The 22,128-nt window shown below is 53.3% G+C and overlaps 1 protein-coding gene across 1 annotated transcript; it reads left to right on the forward strand.

Moving 5' to 3' along the window:
• Nucleotides 1-506: 506 nt before the first annotated feature.
• On the forward strand, nucleotides 507-22,117 carry ANKRD35 (ankyrin repeat domain 35). Its single transcript, XM_077841604.1, has 14 exons — nucleotides 507-545; nucleotides 5,175-5,305; nucleotides 8,768-8,856; nucleotides 10,200-10,264; nucleotides 11,717-11,774; nucleotides 12,951-13,021; nucleotides 13,239-13,345; nucleotides 14,105-14,289; nucleotides 15,625-15,662; nucleotides 16,433-18,271; nucleotides 18,359-18,802; nucleotides 20,486-20,575; nucleotides 21,074-21,139; nucleotides 22,055-22,117. The coding sequence occupies exons 1-14, from the start codon at nucleotides 507-509 to the stop codon at nucleotides 22,115-22,117; spliced, it is 3,285 nt and encodes a 1,094-aa protein (XP_077697730.1).
• Nucleotides 22,118-22,128: the final 11 nt, after the last annotated feature.

The following is a 22,128-nucleotide window of genomic DNA, read 5'->3' on the forward strand; positions in this document are numbered from 1 at the left end:
TCTGCTTAACGAAGAATGCGAACTCTGGCTCGTGGTCCTGGTGCCTCCGTCAGACCCTGACACTAACCGGCATCTCTATGCTGGTGGCATGGCAGAAAACGTCTCTCCATTAAACCCACAACAAACGCTCTCAGAGATCAGATCTTGGGCAAGCCCAGGCTGAGTCTGAGCCATCAGCAGGTGTGCAGGAGGCGGCGAGGGGCGGGGAACGAGACTGGCCCTCAAGGCAGAAGGATTAGCTTCAAACGCTCCCCAGATGCAACACGCCTCTTCCCTTTGACAGCAATTACCTGCTCAGCAGCTGGTGCTGAGTCCCTCTGGGGCGCTGGTCCATGGCCGTCCTCACCTGGCCCTCCTCAACGCCGGGGACCCCGGCCCGCTCTCTCGGGCCCCTGTCCTGACAAGCGAGTGGTGCAGCTTGGGGATGGTGTGAGCCCGGCGCTCGCCCTGGTGCTGGTTGGTTTTTTGCTGGCGTGGAGGCATCCCGGAGCGGGACGGTGGGCACCATGAAGAAGATGTTCTCCTGTTCCACCTCGCAGGTCGCGGTGAGTGAGCCTCGCCGAGATCTTCCCCTTGTGCTGAGCTGGCCGGCGAGGTGGGGGATCTGAGCCCAGTGGAGGGGGTAAGGCCCTAAGAAAGGAACATTACCATGTGCTACAGAAGAGCCCTGTCCTGCAGTAGTCTATGGGAGGAGTGCCCCCATAAGAATAGCCCTTTACCTATGTTGCCCTCCTTGGCAATAGCCCCGCACGATGCATATGCTATTTTACAGGTTCTCCAAGTGACCATTGCACCCCCCCAGGTGTTAAGGGTTCTGCCCCCCGTGCTGTCCCCATGTTGCTAAGCAAGCAGGGGTGCTCAGCTTGCTGGGAAGAGGGGGCTCTCAGGGTGGCCAAAGACTGACAGCCCCTGCACTAGTCTCTGACCGTAGCCCCGTGCCACCGTATGGGGTGGAAAGAGTGCTGTGCTCTGGCCTCACCAGCAGTCCCTTACGGAGCTAGCCCTTGGGGACAGCATTTCACAGCCCTGCCCTTCTGCCCCTGGACTGCAGGGTGAGGGTCCTACAGCTGACTCTGGACTGGAGCTGACTCTGCGGCCCGTGTTTGGGAGTGGGGGTGGTGGGAGAGGCAGGACAGTCCAACGGTCAGAGCGCTAGCTCGGAACTTCGGAGGTCCCACTTCAATTCGCAGCTCTGTTCCAGACCCCTGGTGTGACCTTGGCCAGCATCTGAGGGTTCAGAGCAGCCAGCTGGGCTGGTGCCCCCAAAATCAAGGGCTCAGAGCCGCTAGTGAGGCCCTTGGAGCCTGTCACCCTTTGCTAGGGGGCCACTGGGAAGCGGATCAAACCAGAAATCTCTCTGCACGGAGTCTCTCTCCTTTTGTTCACTGTCGCCCCCAAGCCTCAGCCCCTCCTGCCCATGGGGTGAATGCCATGCAGTTCCCAGCCTGTCTTCGCTCTGCATTGCATGCAGCGATCTGGATTTGGCAACGGGAGCCCAGGGAGGCAGCATCCGGGCCTGACAAACCGGAATGGCGGAGTGGGTTAATTACTCAGTCAGCCAGGGGCTGTTGCATGTCCAGGGTGTTCCCGGGCTTGGTACAGAAGCCAGGGGCCAGCCCCCAGGGGAGTGGGGATGTGCGGCTGTAAAGATCCCGTTGAGGACTCAGTAGTCTCTGCCTCCCACCCTCGGGAGAAGTTACCCTAGAACCTTTGCCTTGTGGCTCCTGTACCCAGCAGTGCAATGAGGGACTGCAGGGTCCACGGGGGATCTCCAGTCACTTGCCTGTTAATAAGTATTGGGTGCTGCACATCTGTATCAGGGACAGATGTGTTGGCCCTATGGTCCCATCTCTTTAATATGCTCCATAGTAGCGAATAACCAATTAATAAGCATTTCCTTTTATATCATCCTGAAGGATCCCAAACTTCTTTGCAGATAGGTATAGTGTAATGACACCCCTCCACACTGTGCACATGCCTGCCCTCTGCTGGTTGGAATTGGAACTGTGTGTCATGGGCCCTATACTGCCAAAAACTTAAGGGATATTATCCTTCACCTAAAGTGGTAGGGGGATGCTCCTGGGAGCGGGAGGATCTGAGTTCTATCCCTGCTGTTGCTGTGAAGATCCATGTGGCCAAGGATTTTTTACAGTTAATTAGTGTAGGCCCAATTTACCAAATGCCATGTTAATAGAAGGTTGGTGATAATAATTTGCATGTCTATGGTATTGTTCATCGGAGAACCTCAAAGTTCTCTACAACCACTCATTAGTTGTAGGGGGTAGGGAAGCATTATTGTCTTCATTTTCCAGAGAGGGAAACTGAGGAATACAGAAGTGAAGGGATGAGTAAGTGGATGTGGTAGGCATGGAACCCAGGAGTCCTGATGTCCAATGTTATGCACTAAAAAAGTCACAACCAGACAGTCCTGCTCTGACCATTAGGCCACGCGTCTTTCAAGAGCTGGGAATGGAACCCAGGAGTCCTGTTCCCACTGTAACCATTGGATCACACTCCCTCCAAGGTATGGAACCACTAGACTGCACTCATGTGCCCAGCAAAACAAACAAACAATTGCTTGGCTTCTCTTGACTGTCGAGAGACAAGGTGGGAAAGGTAATACCTTTTACCTTGTTTCGCTAATATCCTGGGACCCACAGGGCTACAATTACATTGCATGCAAGAAACAAACAGAGCAGGCAACTAGATCTCATTCCCCGCTCGTACACTCTGACCAGGCATCCCACCACATGGTTATTTTCCCACTGCAGCCCTCGTCTAGGATACAGGGTAATTAGGATATGAGCAATCATGGGGTGTGTAGTCCTTGTGTAATAACACACACACACACACGCTCAGGGTGTATAGGTGGGTGTGGAATGTTAATCACCAGCTACCCAACGCTCAGGTTCTGCGGGTTCATTAATACTCCATGCTTGTGCAATGATTAGGGCGTAAAGACCCAGGGGTCATGCCCGGCTCTGCCACAGATGCCCTATGTGACTTGGGCAAGTCATTCAGTCTCTTTGTGCCTCAGTTTCCCCTCTGTGCAATGGGGACGATACTTACCCTGTATGAGGCAGGGAGGCTATGAGGATAAATGCATTAAATACTGCGAGGTGCTCAGATACTATGGTGGTGTGGGCCATATGAGTATGTCAGATAGATTTCTGATAGTTTAAAAAAATCCAGCCTTGGAGCCAAATCGAAGCCCTGGTGTAAACAGATGCAACTCCAATGGATTGGCTCCCATCTGCTCTCCTATGGCTTAATTTATCCCTGTGTTTTCACCCCCCAGGCCAAACTTGTCTGTGAGGGAGTTAAGTAGATGGGGAAACTGAGTCACAAAGTGAGGAAATGACTTGCCCGAGACCACAGATGATGATTTTAAAAAAAATCTAGCTCTTCTCTAGCAGCTTTTCATCTATAAATCTCAAAGCCCTTTATAAAGGAAGGCGAGTATTGCTGTCACATTTCACCCAGTGGGGAAACTGAGGCACAGAGCATCTGGTTCTTGCTGCTGAGCTCAGCCCATTAGACCACACTTGTTTCTCCATCTTATGTCTTGAATTATATACAATTCTGGACCAATTTAATACAACTCACTGCATTTGGTCTTTTTTTGATCTGATCCTTCTCTCTTTTCTTTTAATACTCGTTCGGGCAATTCCTCTATTAATTTATACACCAGACCTTCTTGTGTCATGTCTCTTTAGCAGCTGGTTAAACACCCACTTAACCACTCAGCACTCCCTAAACCCGTGTGTAATGCTGACCTGATTCTACAGTTGCCATTGCCCTTCCCTGTCATTAGGATATCCGGCAGCTTTCCTGATTAAGCATGTCTCGAATAAGAAACATGACATTTAGCCATAGGGGCCAGCTATTATCACTAGGGCCCTACCCAGTTCATGGTCCGTTTTGGTCAATTTCACAGTCATAGGAATTTAAAAATCATAAATGTCATGATTTCGGATATTTAAATCTGAAATGTCGGGGTGTTGTCATTGTAGGGGTCCTGACCCGAAAGGCTGTTGTGTGTGTGTGTGTGTGTGTGTGTGGGCAGGGGGCGGAGATTACAATGTTGTTGTAGGGGTGTCACGATACTGCCACCCTTCTTTCTACCCTGCGGCTGGTGGCGGCTCTGCCTTCAGGGCTGGGTTCCCGGCCAGCAGTCGCTGCTCTCCGACCACCCAATTCTGAAAGCAGCCCAGAAGTAAGGGTGGCAATACCATGACCCCCCCTACAATAACCTTGCAACTCCCCCATGATCCCCTTTTGGGTCAGAACCCCCAGTTTGAGAAACACTCGTTTTGCCCCCCATGAAATCTGTATAGTGTAAGATAAAAGTACACAAAAGACCCGATTTCACGGGGGAGACCAGATTTCACTGTCCGTGACGCATTTTTCATGGCCGTGAATTCGGTAGGTCCCTAATTATCACTAATAAACCCCTAGGGAATGGCAGTCATGATGACAAGCATGCAGCTATAAATAGACAACTGGAGATCCTTAGCTGAAAGGTGGTGTGTAAAGGCACCATGTTTTCTTTGTGCATCACACGTGGGTCAGGAATTATAGCTAGTGACTTGAAAGCTAATGAACCTGTCAGTCTCCTCTGCATTATTAGCTCCCTTTGGGAGAGCAGGAAACTGAGGCACAAAGGAAGAGATGGGTTGTCCCAGGTTAGAGGGCTTGGCTTTTGTAGAAACTGGCCTGGGCACTCCTCACATATCTGTGGTTTGCTCTAGATTAATCCCTAAGGAAAGCCACAGATGGTTGGGCGAGTGTCCGGACGAGCCTTCACAAGCTTGGTGACGCCCTCGAGTTACTTTGCAATCAACTCACTGGAGGTAAAAACTCCCGTGTAGACATACTCAGTGAGTAGGTGATAACAGTGGGTTTAGAACTCGGGCCACCTTGCTCCCAATCCTCCGTTTAGGCCGTACTGTCTTTGCTCAGCCATTCTGCATGCAGAGGTGGTGTGGGCTGCCCAGGCATGTAGAGTGAATCCCTGGCAGCCATGGGATTAGAACTCAGGACTCCTGGCTCCAAGACCTGTGCTTAGCCCGCGGGAGCCCTGGCTCTGTTTGGCCACGCTGCCCCCTCTAGCTGCGGTGCATCCTCCAGCCCTGCCCACTCTCACTTTCTCCGTGACGCTCTCTTCGAATCAGGTCGAGAGCTGGAACAAACACGACCAGAAGCTTTTCGAAGCCGTCGAGAAGGGGGATGTGGGCAGAGTTTCCGTCCTGGCTTCCAGAAAGACAGCGAGACCCACCAAGCTCAACGCCCTGGGCCAATCTGCGTACGTAAGTTTTCCTGTCCTCTTCCCTCCTGCTAACCCAGCTGGTTTTCTGTTTCTAACCCTACCGCAAAGGCTGGTGCTCAGGCATAGCTGCTGGGCAGTTAATTCCCACCAAGCCAGGACAAAGCCCAGCTCCCTTCCAGTCGCATCTTCCTACCAATTGAATGTCACTTTAAGATCGGGACATAGGATTTGCTTCATGCACCAGATCATAACACTGGCCCATTGGGCCAAACATCCCTCCCACCCCCATCTTCCTATTCCAGCACAGCCCATTGGCCAATCCAGTCCAGCATCCCCACCTCCTGGCATAGCACACCTGCCCGTTGACAAGTAGGGTGGTCTTGTGGCCAAGGCATTGGGTTGGGACTCAGGAGACATGCTCTGCCATTGACCTTGGGCAAGTCACGGCTGCTCTCTGTGCCTCAGTTTCCCTACCTGTAAAATGGGAAAAACAATCCTTTCTCTCACCCTTTGTCTGTCTGGTCTATTTAGAGTCTAAGCTCTTCAGGGCAGGGACTCTTGCTCTGTGTCTGTACAGCACTTAGCACATTGGGGCCCTGATCTCAGCTGGGGCCTCAAGTTGCTTCTGGATTTTAAAAAGAGGAAGAATAACTAGAGCATGAGGTCTGGTTTCCCTCCCTCCTACTGTTCCAGAGCAAAGCTTTGATCTCATCTAGCCAGCTGTCTCCAGTCCAGACCATTGGTCCAGCTATTCCTGCATCCTGCCCCTAACAGAGATGCGTTGAAGGCTGGGGGGTGGGGAACGAAATCCCCATAACGCATCTGGCTAATTGTGCAATGCAGCACATGGTAGCAGACCGTTCCTTCCTGAGCCGCTGATGCCCTGAAGTACAGGATATGACTGTCCCTATCTTACAGCACGTGCCCACAGATTAACCTGAGCAATGCGCTGCAGAACCAGATGGCCCTGCCGGTTGTGCAGCTGGTGCTGGTTGAGAGCGCATCAAATGATGAGCAGCATTATTATGAGTAACCCCTTCACCTACCAAAGGCTGCATAGACATGACTTAGTTAGTACATGGTGACATATGTACTAACTAGATCTAGGAATGGTTTCAGAGCAGCCGTGTTAGTCTGTATTTGCAAAAAGAAAAGGAGGACTTGTGGCACCTTAGAGACTAACCAATTTATTTGAGCATAAGCTTTCGTGAGCTACAGCTCACTTCATCGGATGCATTCAGTGGAAAATACATTGGGGAGATTTATATACACAGAGAACATGAAACAATGGGTGTTACCATACACACTGTGAGGAGAGTGATCACTTAAGATGAGCTAATACCAGCAGGAGAGTGGGGGTGTGGGGAAGAAAATCTTTTGTAGTGGTAATCAGGGTGGGCCATTTCCAGCAGTTGACAAGAATGTCTGAGGAAAAGTGGGGGGGGGGGGGGGGAATAAACATGGGGAAATAGTTTTACTTTGTGTAATGACCCATCCACTCCCAGTCTCTATTCAAGCCTAAGTTAATTGTATCCAGTTTGCAAATTAATTCCAATTCAGCAGTCTCTCGTTGGAGTCTGTCTTTGAAGTCTTTTTGTTGTAATATTGCGACTTTTAGGTCTGTAATCGAGTGACCAGAGAGATTGAAGTGTTCTCCGACTGGTTTATGAATGTTATAATTCTTGACCTCTGATTTGTGTCCATTTATTCTTTTATGTAGAGAGGTTTCAGAGTAACAGCCGTGTTAGTCTGTATTCGCAAAAAGAAAAGGAGTACTTGTGGCACCTTAGAGACTAACCAATTTATTTGAGCATGAGCTTTCGTGAGCTACAGCTCACTTCATCAGATGCATACCGTGGAAACTGCAGCAGACTTTATATATACACAGAGAATATGAAACAATACCTCCTCCCACCCCACTGTCCTGCTGGTAATAGCTTATCTAAACTAATCGTCAGGTTAGGCCATTTCCAGCACAAATCCAGGTTGGATTTGTGCTGGAAATGGCCTAACCTGACGATTACTTTAGATAAGCTATTACCAGCAGGACAGTGGGGTGGGAGGAGGTATTGTTTCATATTCTCTGTGTATATATAAAGTCTGCTGCAGTTTCCACGGTATGCATCTGATGAAGTGAGCTGTAGCTCACGAAAGCTCATGCTCAAATAAATTGGTTAGTCTCTAAGGTGCCACAAGAACTCCTTTTCTTTTTATGTAGAGAGTGTCCAGTTTGACCAACGTACATGGCAGAGGGGCATTGCTGGCACATGATGGCATATATCACATTGGTAGATGTGCAGGTGAATGAGCCTCTGATAGTGTGGCTGATGTGATTAGGCCCTGTGATGGTGTCCCCTGAATAGATATGCGGACACAGTTGGCAACGGGCTTTGTTGCAAGGACAGGTTCCTGGGTTAGTGGTTCTGTGATGTGGTGTGTGGTTGCTGGTGAGTATTTGCTTCAGGTTGGGGGGCTGTCTGTAAGCAAGGACTGGCCTGTCTCCCAAGATCTGTGAGAGTGATGGGTCATCCTTCAGGATAGGTTGTAGATCCTTGATGATGCGTTGGAGAGGTTTTAGTTGGGGGCTGAAGGTGATGGCTAGCGACGTTCTGTTATTATCTTTGCTGGGCCTGTCCTGTAGTAGGTGACTTCTGGGTACTCTTCTGGCTCTGTCAATCTGTTTCTTCACTTCAGCAGGTGGGTATTGTAGTTGTAAGAACGCTTGATAGAGATCTTGTAGGTGTTTATCTCTGTCTGAGGGGTTGCAGCAAATGCGGTTGTATCGTAGAGCTTGGCTGTAGACAATCGTGTGGTGTGATCTGGGTGAAAGCGGGAGGCATGTAGGTAGAAATAGCGATCAGTAGGTTTCCGGTATAGGGTGGTGTTTATGTGACCATCACTTATGAGCACCGTAGTGTCCAGGAAGTGGACCTCTTGTGTGGACTGGTCCAGGCTGAGGTTGATGGTGGGATGGAAATTGTTGAAATCATGGTGGAATTCCTCAAGGGCTTCTTTTCCATGGGTCCAGATGATGAAGATGTCATCAATATAGTGCAAGTAGAGTAGGGGCATTAGATCTAGGAATAGAACCAAGGAGTCCTGGCACCTCATTCCCTGCTCCGACCACTTGCTTACGCTCCCCTTCCAGAGCTAAGAATAGTACCCAGAGACCTGGCTCTTCATTCCTGGTCTAATCAAAGTAGTTCATGCTCCCCTGCCAGGAATAGAACCCAGGCATCCTGTTCCCGGCTCTAACCAACTAGATCCCACCCCCTTCCTGGAGCTAGGAATAGAATCCAGGAGTCCTGGCTGCCTTATCTCTGCTCTAGCCATTAGACACATCAGGGATTCTCCCATGGTCCTCTCCACGAAGCAAGCTGGAGTTATTCTCTGACAATGACTTTAGGGTGGAAAGTTCACTGCCCCCCAAGAATACAGGTCACTTGGTGAGTTTCACGCCGGGCCTGTAATGAGTCTTGGCTCTTCGCCTCTTTGCAGGTTCCATCTGGCAGCTTCCAAAGGGCTCACCGAGTGCCTGACCATCCTGCTGTCTCATGGGGCCGAAGTCAATGAGAAGAATGATGACGGTACGTGTAGGGTTTTCCCTGGCTTGGCAGAGGAGCAGAGAGTGCAGGACTGGCCTGGACTGATGCTCCATCTAGGCTAATAGCCATCCTGCCCTCTGGCAGGCCAACTCAGATCACTGGCCCCTCCAATCCAGCATCATGCTTCCTGCCCGGCCCATACAGATAAATAGTCCCGGTAGGCTGGAGACCCAGCTCCTGCCCAGCGGTCCATGGGGTGCTTGGTCCAGAGCTGACTGAAATCAGTGACTTCAGTGGGCTTTGGGCCCAGCCCCTTGGCTGGTATCCCACCTTCTGCCTCACTGGAACACATCAATGGGCCATCTAGCCCTGGGGTCCTGGTTCGGGACTAAGTGCTACTGCAAAACAGATAATAACAAGAGGATATTAACTCTTGCCATGCTGGAACAGACCAGCGGTTGGTCTTATCACATTTCCTGCATACTGTCAGACCAGATTAGCTAAATTGTTTCCCTCTATTAGTGTGAAAATTAGTAGCCCTTGTCCTTGCTCTGGTTTGTGTCACCATAGTCGCTGCTCCTGTCCTTGGCCATATTCTGTCGGAATGACTTTTCCGTTGCTGAGACGCCCGCTCACCCAGCTGGAGTGCAGGTGCCTTCTCAGGGCCTGATCGAAAGCCTGGGGGAGTCGTCTTTCCATGGCCTCCAATGGCCTTTAGGTCCAGCACCTGCCACAGGAGTCACCGAGTTTAAGGCCAGAAGGACCATTAGATCATCTTGTCTGTCCTCCTGCGTATCACAGGCCACCAGCATCACCCAGCACTGCACACCCAGCACAGCATCTGAAATGAGACCAAAGTTAATGAGACCAGACTGTTCTGTGCTACAGGCAGAGAACAGGAGGGCCCGGGGTCCCTGCAGTGGCAGGGAACTGATGAAGTGAGGTACACCCAGATAATTCTGGCACCCACACACTGCAAAGGAGGCAACCTCCATGCCCCATGGTCCCTGCCGATCTGAGCCGGGGGGATAATTCCTTCCCCACCCCACCTATGATAACCAGTGAGACCCTGAGCAGGTGAGCCAGACCCAGCCAGCCACATACGTGGTGCCACTGCAGACCCTGGCACTGCCCCTAGGCATGTCCCGAACCTGCCCCCCACAATCAGGATCCCTGGACTCATCTCAGGGCTCAACATGCACCCGGCATGTTGAGCCCTGAGATGAATCTAGGGGCTGATTGGCTTCCCCCCTCCCCGGGAGAGGTTACGCTATTTTCACCCCTGCTCCACGCACCCACAGCGAGCCACAGACCCCCCCAGCTCCGGGTGGGGCTCAGCTCTCTGTTCCCGAGACGTGATGCTCTCCCTTTGCTCTTCTCCCCAGGCAGCACGGCGTTGCACCTCGCCACCATCGCCTGCCAGCCTCAGTGCGTGAAGGTTCTTCTGCAGGTAAAGATGACAAATGCCCCTCCCTGCCCCCCTGCTCCGAGCTGGGCACTGGGGTGTTCCCGGCGGGGGTCTCAAGCCATCAGTTGGACAGCCACAGGATCCGTCTGATTTCCATACAGACTCGCTTCACGTTCACTGACAGGGTCTGTAGGACGCAGCAGCGGGGTCTGCTGGTTGGATCAGGGGCCAGGACCTCTTGGGTTCTCCTTTAAGAAAAGATGGGCTATCTGGTCTATGGGTCTAGTGGTTAGAGCAGGGGGGGACTGGGAATCAGGACGCCTGGGTTCTAGCGGGGGTGGAAAATGGAGGGTCCCCTTCAGAGCCCGGCATGCACAGGTGCAATTTCTACTCTCCATTACCCCACTATCGATCCGGAGTAACCCCAGATGTAGAGGGAGCTGGTCTGCATTTCCCCCAGCAAAACCAGAAATCAGAAACTAGGCCCCAGACTCCTCCTTGCTCTGTGGGTGGCATCCCATGAGGCTACCATGCCCTAACCCAGCCCAGCAGTGGCCGTGCCCCGTCTCCTGGCGTTTGAGCTGCTCTGGGGCTCATCATTTCCCTCCTGCATGGTAAGGTGTGGCTGGGGAGTTTCAGTCTAGAGGTGACAGGGTAGAAATGGGCAAGACAGAAATGAAACAGGCATTGTCTCTTAGCTCAGGGCAGTGAGCAAATTCCTGCTTGACGACTTACTGTGTTGGCTGTTTGGCCTGTAAGCAGCCAGCAAAACCCCTCGAGATGAACTGATACCTTGGGATCCTCTGAGAGAAGGTGCTGGGGAGACGCGCACAGTTGTTCCTGAATTAAGCCGTTGGCTGCCTGGATAATTAGCCCCACTTTACCACTGGGGAAGCGGAGGCTCAGACAGGTGGGGGTTGGCTCGCCCGAAGTTCTGCAGTGAGTCAGTGCTGGAGATGGGGAAACTAGATCTCCTGTCTTCCCAGATCTGTGCTGGGCAGCACTGTGGGGCCTCCATTGTGCTCTGGGCTGTACAAACACAGTCAAAGACTGTCCCGACCCCAATGAATTGAGAGTCTAAACAAAGCCAGAGGAATGGTCATTAACCCCATTTTACAGATGGGGAAACTGAGGCATACATATATATATATATATATATATATAGATAGATAGATATAGATATATAAGTGACTTGCCTCAAGGTCACACAGGGAGTCCGTGGCGGCCTTGGGGCTAGAAGCTAGGTGTCTGGAGTCCCATGCCAGTGCCTTAGCCACTTAATTGAGGGGCATCATCTGTCCTGGATACCTGGAAGCCCTGCTTGGCTCACCCCAAAGTGAGGGTTCCTGCTGTCCCATGTCAGCTGGGCCAGGTCTTGCTCTGGAGCAGGAGGTGGGTCCGTGGCTCTGTGCTCTAGCCGCCCCCTGGGCCATTGGCGAAGGGGAGGTGGCCATTCTCTTGTGCTGCCCTCACAGCCACATTTGTTCCTCGTAGCACGGCGCCAATGAGGACTGCGTGGATGGTGAGAACCGCACCCCCCTACACTGGGCCGGTGAGTGAGTCCCTGGAGGTGCAGGCTGAGTCGGACGAGGGGAAAGGCTGAGTGCGTCAGGGCAGATCTTCTAATGGGGCTGAGGGGTGAGGGGCTTGGAGCTGGGCTGATCAGCAAGGGGAGGCTGAGTCTGGGCTCCTGAAGACAGCCGGAGGGGGCTGAGACCTGGCTGGGGCCCTGTCTCCCAGCAGGGAGATCTGACGAGTTCCCTCCCATCACGATCGTCTTCTTGTTGCCGTGCTAGAGAGACAGACATGAGGCAGGTCTCCCATGGGCATCCCTAGAGTCTTCTCTCTCTAGACCTCACCATCCCCGCATGTGTCTGTCTGTCTATTGCCGTGCAAACCTGCCTGTTTGTCATATCTACCTGCTTGTCTTTCTATCCTCTGATGTACCTCTGTCCACCTCTCGCTCCATCCCCAGACATGTGTCTGTCTGTCCAGCCCCCTTCAATCCGTCTGTCTGTCCAACCGTAGGGATGGGATGCTGACAATGCGCAGTGCCATGCATGTCCACTGGACATCGCCATTGATCACGTGACAGCCAGCCAGGGGTCATATGGACCTTGCAAGGGCTGATTTGAGTGTGGGCAAAATAGACCAGTCCCTACAAGCCGCTCGAGTCCCCGGGTTATTGCCCTGCAGAGATAGCGGGTGGGGAACCAGACTGCAGGAGCTGGATCAGGGCAGTGGATTGTGTTCCAGCCATTCCCCCCAACACTCACCTTCAAGGAGAGGACCCCAGCGATCGGAGACGGAACAAACCTAGAGTGCCCGGTCCCATCTAGTCTCTAGTCTACCTTTTTGGCCAATGCTGCCTGGCTTGCCCAGTCTAGCTGTAAATATCCCCTGGGAGAGGATGGCGGGGAGAGGATGTCCTAACAGATCTCTCCCCGCCACCCCCTCCTGCGGGTTTAAACCCATGTGGAGAAATGACCTTGCTTGGGTCTCACCTTGTTTGAAGAACCGCCCTGTGCAGAGAGCAAGGCCCCAGCTTCAGGCGGTCTCGAGTGACGAAGGTCAGACTGAAGACTCCTTCCCTCACTGGCCCTTGAGAGAGGGCGTACCTGGGGCGCTGGGCAGCCGGGGCTGATAGGCATATGGTTCCCCCCTCCATGTGGCAGCAGCTGGGTGTGTCCTTCGAGCACTGACCGCTCCTTTTTCTCCTGCCCTGCAGCCTCCTCGGGGTGTGCGTCCAGCGTCTTGCTCCTGTGTGACCAGGAGGCCTTCCTGGATGTCACCGATAACGTGAGTGTAAAACCCGCTTCGGGACAGGGCTTGGTGGAACGACACTCACGAGGGGTGAAACTCGCTCCCCATGCGGAGGGCACAGGCTAGGGGCTATGTAACCTTTGTAAGGGTTCGGGGAGCCGGCTCCCGGCCGCTGAGTGCTGGGAAGCCGCGCCGGCTTTGGGTGGGGCTCCACGCAGCCTGCCACGCTAACTGCCTCTGCCGTTCCTTCCAGAACGGACGCACGCCCCTGATGATAGCGGCCATGGGGAACCACCCGGCCATCTGCTGCCAGCTGCTCCAGAGAGGGGCCAGCGGCGACCTCACCGACAAGGACCAGAAGTGAGTCTTGCCTGGGCTCTGAGAATAAGAACAGCACTAGCACCAGGGGCATTGTGGGGGGTTTCCCCTGGGAAATGGGGGTGGGGGGTGAGCAGCAGTTGCCCAGGGGCATTATGGACATTCTCACCAGGGAATGGGGGGGCAGTTGCCCAGGGGCATTATGGACATTCTCAGCAGGGAATGGGGGGGCAGTTGCCCAGGAGCATTATGGACATTCTCATCAGGGAATGGGGGGAGGGCAGTTGCCCAGGGGCATTATGGGCATTCTTGTCTCATTATGGGACGTCATCTCACCCACTGTCCCCAGGTTTCACGAGGTGGCCCCCAAGGCCTTTCAGAATTTCCCAGAAGCCTCTGCTTCTGGGAGCTGCTGTGGGTCTATGGGACAGCTGGCTCAGGGGAACTAGCCTGTTGTTACAGGAGTCCCCTAAAATTTCTCAGCCTGGCTTGGGGGCCGGGACCAGCCGAGATGGGGGTCATGGCTGGGAGTCAGGTGCTTGCAGCCAGCCTGCCCTTCCTGTATTACTACCTGGGGAGGGGTCGGGGCCAGACAACAAGGGGCAGCCCCTGGTTGGAGGGCCTTGTACAGGAAAGGTTAAGAACTGCTGCCCTAAATGGGAGCTGCTCCAGTGAGCCAGAGCAGAGAGGCCCATCTGAGGGGGAGCCACCCACAGATTATCCAGGTGGCCTGGCTGCAAGGGGTGCCCTTGGGGCTCCCCAGAACTGACCCTGACACCCCCTCACGTCCCCCCCCTCCAGGACTGCCCTGATCCTGGCCTGTGAGAGCTCCAGTGTGGAGTCAGCCAAGCTGCTGGTAAGCAGTGGGGTGGACCTCAGCGTGGTGGACAGGACGGGCCACGACGCCCTCCACTATGCCCTGCAGTCCCAGAGCCGCCCACTGAGGAGGCTGCTGCACAGCGCCCTGAAGAAGAGGAATAGAAGAGGTGAGGGGAAGGGGCTGCCAGTTTGGGGGTCAGGAAGGGATTGCGGGCCCGGGGTGGGGGTCACCTTCCTCTGCAGCATGTGGCACGGGCCCCTTGCTGGTTTGAACTAGGGTAACTGGCAGATCCTCTATCACTTGAAGGCTTTACATCACGATCAGACAAGGCCAGTAACACAGCCAGAAGTCAGGGGCCTGTTGCAGGTGCAGGTGGGCGAGGTTCTGTGGCCTGTGATGGGCAGGAGGATCTACAGGATCACAACGGTCCCTTCCAGCTGGACGTCTAGGAGTGGCTGAGCGATCCAAAATGCAAGGCTGGCACAACAATCAAAGATTAATGCAAGAAGTATGCTGAGTGCGGGACACATTTCCCACCCCGGAGGATGCTTCTAAAGGGCTTGGGGGACCCTCTGCTGAGAGCCATTGGTAACATGGCCGCTATTAGTTATTAGGTCGCATTTCCCTTCATTCCAAGTTGCAGAAATGCCTCAGAAAGCAGCAAAAACTGTTACCCCCCCCCAACTTTTCCCTTTGTGCCTCTAATTGGCTCGTTTGGTTGGACTACACCCAGCCTCGCTCGGGCAGGATATTGATTTTTTGTTTTTTTTTGTTTTGTTTTTTTAATGTATGTTTGTTTAGTTCATTTGCAAGGAGGTCTCCAGCCTGTGGCAGCTTCTCCAGATGGTTTTGATTTCTAAAAGCAATAATTGGGCTTGGCGGGAGTTGGCGAAATGTAATATCCAGGGGACCCTTGTCTTCCTTGTTCTGCTTGCTAGGCTTTGGTTTCCATGGCGACTGCCTGGTGGATGGGGGGCCAGAGCCAGAGCCAAAAAATAAACTGCCAGAAGATTTCCAAAAGAATCTCAGCAAGTTTTGTTGAGGATAATAAGAAAGCTTTGCATTTAGGGAGAAAATTCAGCCTTGTGGTGAACTCACAGGACTGGGAATCAGGAGATCTGACTCTGCTACTGCGTGACGCTGGGCAAGTCACATCCCCTCTCGGTGCCTCGGTTTACCCAATGGTGATGTCCATTGTTTTAAAGCAGTGGTCTGGAAGTTGGAACCCCCAGGTTCTAGTTCTACCTCTGGGGGTTCTATGTGAACTCCTAGGTTCTATTTTTGGCTCGGCTACAAATTCGCTGTGAGACCTTGGCCGAGTCACAGCTGTTGTCACTGGTCAGATGGGGACGACCCATTACCCACCTCACTTGCTGAATTCCTGCTTGTGAGGAGCTGGGAGATCCAGAAGGCAGGGGCTGCCCAGGGGCAAGGCAACTCTCCACTCTGCGCTACAGAGAGTTTGAAAATTCATTCAGTGTTTTTATTTTCCCTCTGGCAGAATATGGATCCAGCTGTCAAACAAGCGCCAATGCACAGGTGAGGAGACCCCTTTCGGGGCCAGCCAGAGAAAGACTGGAGGTGTGTCGAAGCTTCTTGGGTGTGTTACTCAGTGATAAACTCTGCAACCCCTGGTTACACATGGAGGGTCGGGTGGGGGGGGAGTTGGAATGGATCAGGGCGGCTGAGAAGCCTCAGCCCTGATGATGATGCTGTTACGAGGCCTGAAACCGAGGGCTTGATTCCCCAGCGCCGTCCCCTGGCAGCATCTGTGACCCCAATGCAAAATGGGTGCACAAAACTGCTCTTCTCATCTGCTTGTGTTTTCTGCACTGGTGTAAACGATGGTGCAAGGGGCAGAACTGGGCCTTTTCCCCACCAATTTGGTTCACATAGAATGCCAGCAAAAGCAGTGATTTGCAGTCCCTACCAGCCGAGGATCAGATTAGAACTGGCGACCTAAGGTCTATTGGGAAGGGAAAAGGCTCCACCTCCTAGTACCCATCCCCTTGGAGAGTGTCTGGCTGACTTTTGTCCTTGTTATGTATAGGACAGTAGCACCTAAAGGTCCTCAATGTGCTGGGTGCTGCACGTACCTAGAGGGCAGGGGGTTCCAAATTTTTGCTGGCATGACTCCATTTTAATGAAGTCTTTCCTGCCAGGCCCCTGGGCAATCTGGGGGGATGCCATTTTGAAGCGCAAAATGGCGTCTTCCGTGACGTGCGACCTCGCACCCACCGTGTGTGTGAGGTCACGGTGTGCCTCTCCAATAAGCTCATCTGTTCTGTTGGGTTCTGTGATGGTTCCAGGTGACCGCCGAGCCACCGGAGTGCAGCAGCAGCAGCATAAACTTGCAGAGCGAGGGAGGCAGAGACGCCGAGGAGGACGAAGAGGACCTCGACGCCGAGGAGTGGAGGTGTCGGTATGAAGATGAGCAGACGAAGGTCCTGCAGCTGGAAGAGCAGCTGGTGAGGAAGGCGAAGGAGTGTGATGCCCTGGCGGAGGGGTGCAAGGTGATGAAGGAGAGGATCTGGGACCAGGTGCAGGAGATAAGCCAGCTGTTGCCGGAGAGGGCAGATGATGGCAGGCGGGTGCTGAGCCGCCGGTACAGCCGGGACACCACAGAAGAGGACTATTACCTGAACCTTTTGGCTGAGCAAGTGCAAGAGTTGAAGAAGAGACAGCAAGAGGCAGGAGGCCAGAACGTAGCAGTGAAGGAAGACTGGATACAGTGGCCGGGGGAGGAGGAAGAGGAGGAGAAGAGACGCCATCAGGAGGAGTTGATGCGGCTCCAGGCCGAAGTGGCCACGGCCCTGGAGGAGAAGGAGAGCGCGACAAAGAGGGTGGTGGAGCTCGAAGGCCATCTGGAGAACATGAGGGCGGTGATCGCCGTCTACGAGGCCAAGAAGCGGGCCCAGGATGAGGCGCTGGAGCAGCTGCAGGCTCGTGTCGCTGAGCTCGACGGTGACAACCAACGGCTGCGCGGGCTTTTGGGAAAGCAGCAGGGAGAAAGGCAGAAGGCGGGAAGGCAGGAGGTGGATCCGAGAGGGCCCAGAGTCGCTCTCTGCACTGAGCTAGGCCAATTCCTGTCATGGGTGAGGGAGGCGGCTGCCAGAGCACAGGAGGAGAAGGCTGCGGTCCTTGCCGAAAACAAGGATCTGAAGAGGGAGGCAGAGGAGACCCTCAGAGGTAAACTTCACCTCGAGGCGGTGCCATCAGAAGCCATCAGGAAGAGCGTGACCTCTTGGGAGAAGATGGTGGTGGGCTTAGAACGTGCTCTGGCCAAGATGGATGAGGCCAACTTCAGCCTCCTGGAGAAAGCCAGGCCTCTTCAGGAAGCCATCTCGGCCCCTCAGAGCAAGCAGGAGTCAGGGGTCTTAGTAAACGGCATGGTGGCTTCCCAGCTCCAGGAGCTGAGAAATGGCCTGGAGCAGCGTGAGGAAGAGAACAACGTCTTCAGAGATGAGGCAGAGTCCCCACTGAGGCAACCTCAATCCCTGGAGGAGCTGGAGAAGGGCAGGATGGAAAAGAACCAGATCCAAGATGGCCCCCATGGGCAACCCAGACCTAGGCTGAGGAACAATTCTGTGGAAACGAAGGGCCAGGCCAGGAGGAGAAGCTCTGACCTAGAGAAAGAGCTGTCGGACCTCAGACAGAACAATGGCAGCCTCATGAACGAGCTGGCCCAGCTGGGCCAGGAGAGGGAGAAGCTGCAGGATGAGCTCCAACGCCTTTGGCAGCACCAGAAGGAGGGGTCCCCCCGAGGAGAGGCGCAGGGCCTGGTGGAGGAGCTGAGGCAGAGAGTGGCCGCCTTGTCCCAGGAGCTCTCAGCCGAGAAGGAAGAGACCAAGAAGCTGAGGCTAAGGCTAGAGACCCAGAAGAGGGAGATGGTGGTGCTGAGGGACAGCTTCCTCAAGCAGATGATGGGAGAGGCCAACAGCATGGGAAGCCAGAGCCTAAGCACCTGCATCTTGGAGGAGCTGCACTGGAAACTGGACAACCTGGTGAAGAAGCACAACGAGGCCCTGCAGCTGGTGTCGGAGATAGAAGAGGAGAGCCAGGTGCTCGGGGGCGAGCAGGCTCCCGCCATGCAGAGCGAGGCTATTGACACCTCCGTGGGGGGTGAGAAAAGCCCTCAAAGCAACAGTGTCCAGGCCCTTGGTCAGGAAGCGTCCGAGACCTTGGAGATCGTGGGAGGAGAGCTGGTGCTTGAGCCCTGGCGATGGGTGAATGAGCTGGAGAGAGATCTGTGGGAGCTGAAGGAGGAGCTCGAGGCAGCTCAGGCCACCCTGGGAGGTGAAAGCCATGATGTGACCAAGCTGAAGCAGATGCTCGACCGACTGCCCGTGAAGGTGGCAGAGCTGTGCTCGGAGGAGGAGGAGACCCTGCGGATGCACGAGAAGGCCTGGAGCTCCCTGGCACTCCGGACTCAGGCTCTGGAAGAGGAGCTGCGAGCCCTTCAGGAGAAGCACGAGGAGGTGAGGGGGAAGTGCGCCCAGCGAGAGGAGGCCCTGGCTGCAGAGAAGCATAAGAACAAGGACCTGCTGGCCAAGGTGGCGGAGCAGGAGAAGGAAATAGGAGAGCTGAGGGGGAAGTCGGAGCAGCTGGAGAGAACCATCCAGAAGCTGAACAAGAAGGTGGAGGAGCTCTCCAAGACCTGCCAGGACAAAGAAGGGAAGGTAAGGCCACAGAGACGTCTGGAGCTGGCCAGAGGCCTATTAATGTAGGGCCGGACACAGCACCCACTGAACCAACAGAAAGACTCCCATTGACTTTGATGGTGGCTGAGATCTTCAGCTGGTATAAATCAGGGTAGTTTCATTGTCTTCAATGGAGCTATGCTGACTTACACCAGCCTATAGATGTAAGAGGAAAGGACTGAGGGTGATGGTGTCTCCACATACTCCAAAGCTGCCTTCTCAGCAGGATCACCTGCTTCCCTGGCACGACATCCCACAGCAAGTCCCTGGACTTGCATGTCCAGCTTCCGTGGGGCTTACAGCTGTTGCTCCCAGGGCAGAAATCAGCCTTGCGATGCTGTTGGTTGAGATTTTCAAAGGGGGGTTTGGACACCCAACGTGCCTGAATCTCCTAGTCGGCTTTGAGGGTCTCACGCCATGGTCCTTTCAATGTTCTCCAGCTCTGGAAGCAATGCTCAGGGTCCGACTGTTAACTCACACTGGAACATTGTCCTGTGACCAGGGGGTTTCACCCTCATTGAAAATACCAAGGGCCTGATTTTCAGGTGCCCTGCAGTGTAAAAGATAGTACAACTGAGAATCAGGCCCTGCAGTGTTCTGCAGTATTGGCCCAAGGCACTAGAAGTGGAGAAGGCGGGGGATCACGAGCTGGTATGTAGAGATGCCCAGAACATGCTCAAGTTTTCATTGATCCTACCAGCCCCAGGAACAATCCGGCACCATAGCTAATAACTTTATCTGAATAGAGCCCTCTTATTACAAGCCTTAGCAATTTGGATCATCCCTGTAAATTTTACGGGATTTTCAGCAGAAACTGGCCTGAGACTCACCAACCCCATTTCACACAGGAGCTTCTGACTCGCCACCCTATGGGAACTGCTGTCAGTCGTTCCCGAACCAGGCTGGATTCAGAGCCCATGATTAGTGTCTATCCCAGCCCTAGTTCCCTGAATCACCCATTAAAAAGCAACGAGGGCCAGGAGCACAGTGTCAGGAGCTACAGATGAAAAGGGTTGGGGGTCAGAAACTGGCATCTCCCATGAAATGGAAAATTCTGTAAAACATTCAATTTGGAAGCATCGGGTTGTTTTGTTTCAATAATGTCAGAACGTTTCATTTCAGTCGGATAAAGATATTTCATTTTGGCTATCAGTTTGATCCACGTTGGTTTGACTTTCATATTAGATGAAAATATGATTGGATCAGATCAAATACGTATCGTACCTAAATATAGGATATTCATTTTCATAGTTTCATCTAAGAGAAAAGTCTACATGAAATGAATTGACACACACCTCGAAATGAAATGTCTTTACAGAAACTACATGTTTGTTCTGTTGTGCTAACGTCAAAAGTCGAAATGATTCGGATTGACTTTTTTCCCCCTAGAAAACCGTCTTTGAAATTGACGCGTTCCTGCAAACGTTTCAGTTTTGACAATGCTGCATTTTCCAACAGCAAACTGTTTCGCTGAAATATTTTTGACCAGATCTAGTTGGGCAGCGGTTAGTTGCAACATCCTCGGGGCCAAGTCCCCAGTGAGTGTAAATTGGCCTAGCAGCTTTGATGTAGAGGGAAGAAAACTGATTTACGCCCGCAGAGGAGATGGCTGTATGGAACCCAATGTGCCACAGGACTTTATTCTCTGTCGTTGAACTGTAGATTAAAAAGTTGCTGAAGGAGACAGAGAAGCTTTCAGCAGAGATCCTGGCCCTCCGCAGTGAGAGTGCTCGTCTCCGGCTGCAGTTAGAGGTGAGTCGCATGCCGCCCTGCCGCTATAGGAATGCTCTGAACACACGGTGTCTGCTCGCCAGGCCAGGTGATTGTGGGCGTTTTTACAGTGGGAGGTGCCGGTTCACCTGGGCTGTGCAACCTACTAATACCCAGCACAATAGTCATTCAGATTGCAAGGCTCATCCATCCGGATTGCATTCAGGGTGCTATTTATAGGTCTGAGAGGCAGCGTGATTAGTGGATAGCTGCTCTGAACTGGGACTCAGGTGACCTGGCTCTGCCACTGACCTCCTATGCGACCTGGAGCAAGTTCCTCTCTGTGCCTCAGTTTCCCCTCTCACCCTTTGTCTATTTCATTTGTAAGCAGTTGGAGGTAGGGACTTTTTCTTACCCTGTGCACATGCAGCTTCTGGCATAATGGGTCTCTGATCTCTTCTGAGGTGCTACCATAATAGAAATACAAACACCTGCTGGCAGATTGAAACTCACCAGCACGGTATATTTTTGTTTTCCCAGGTTAAGGAAAAAAATCACCAGGAGATTGTTACTATCTACAGAACCCATCTGCTCAATGCAGCCCAGGTACAAACCTCAGACAGTCTGGGTTGGTGCTAAGGCTTGTGTGGCTTCAGGTAGTTTTCAATAAATTTCTGCTCCTACTGGTTCCCATAACCATTAGGTGATTCTCCACAGAAGCTTAAAAGGTTCTCACTGAACTCTGCAATAACTGGCTTGAGTGCTTTAGACTCGTAGCACGGAGGAGGTACTGTGGGCTGGAACAGCGGGGCCTGGGAGTCAGGATGCCTGAGTTTTAATCTCAGCTCTCGGAGGGGAGTGGTGGCTGGTGGTTAGATGAGGGGGAACTGGTAGTCAACCCCAGCTCTGGAAGTGAGGGGAGTGGTTGGAGGGGAGTGGTTAGTGGTTAGAGCACTGGATTGGGAGTCCTGAGTCCTATTTCTGGCTCCAGCATCCGGAGCAACCCAACCCGCATGGCGGATCACAGTGCACGGGGCTGATCGGGAGGTGCCTCGCACAGTCAAGGGGCTAGATTTCCCCAAGCTTATGCCAGGGTGCAGGGTCTCCAGCACTGCACAGCCACGGGTGGGGAAGTTGTAGCCCTGCAAGCCACAGCTGTCTCTCTGCTGGGGGAGAAAGCGGGCTGCCTGAAAGTGGGCAGCACTGGGCGTGGATGGGGCAGAGCCAGGGGCCGTGCAGATCTGACAGATCCTGGCAGCAGAGGCTCTGCCTGACAGGCCCTTATGGATGGATGCTGGAGCAGAAAGGAAAACTGCTTTCCCCCGGCAGAGCTTGTGAGGCAGTGGCTGAAGCACGCACTGGCCCTCCACAAGGGGGTGCTGTGGTGCAGAATGGCAAGCCCAGGGCCGGGGGCGGGAAGGACTGCTGGCACGTGTCTCAAGCCAGACTGTGGACCCCTGTATGTTTGGGGTCCACAAGAGAACAACACGCTGATAGGGGATGGGGTTTCTTCCGGCTCAGGGGTTCATGGATGAAGAAGTTCACTCGATGCTGCTCCGAATCCTGAGGGCGAAAGAGGAATGAGCTTTGCCCTC

This window comes from Eretmochelys imbricata, chromosome 24 (genome assembly GCF_965152235.1).
Source record: "Eretmochelys imbricata isolate rEreImb1 chromosome 24, rEreImb1.hap1, whole genome shotgun sequence".
Lineage (NCBI taxonomy): Eukaryota > Metazoa > Chordata > Testudines > Cheloniidae > Eretmochelys > Eretmochelys imbricata.

Coding starts and splice junctions, on each gene's coding strand:
- ANKRD35 (XM_077841604.1), top strand. CDS start 507: ATGAAGAAGATGTTCTCCTGTTCCACCTCGCAGGTCGCG. Junction 11,775..12,950: donor CACCCCCCTACACTGGGCCG/GTGAGTGAGTCC, acceptor CCTGCCCTGCAG/CCTCCTCGGGGTGTGCGTCC. Junction 13,022..13,238: donor TCCTGGATGTCACCGATAAC/GTGAGTGTAAAA, acceptor CGTTCCTTCCAG/AACGGACGCACGCCCCTGAT.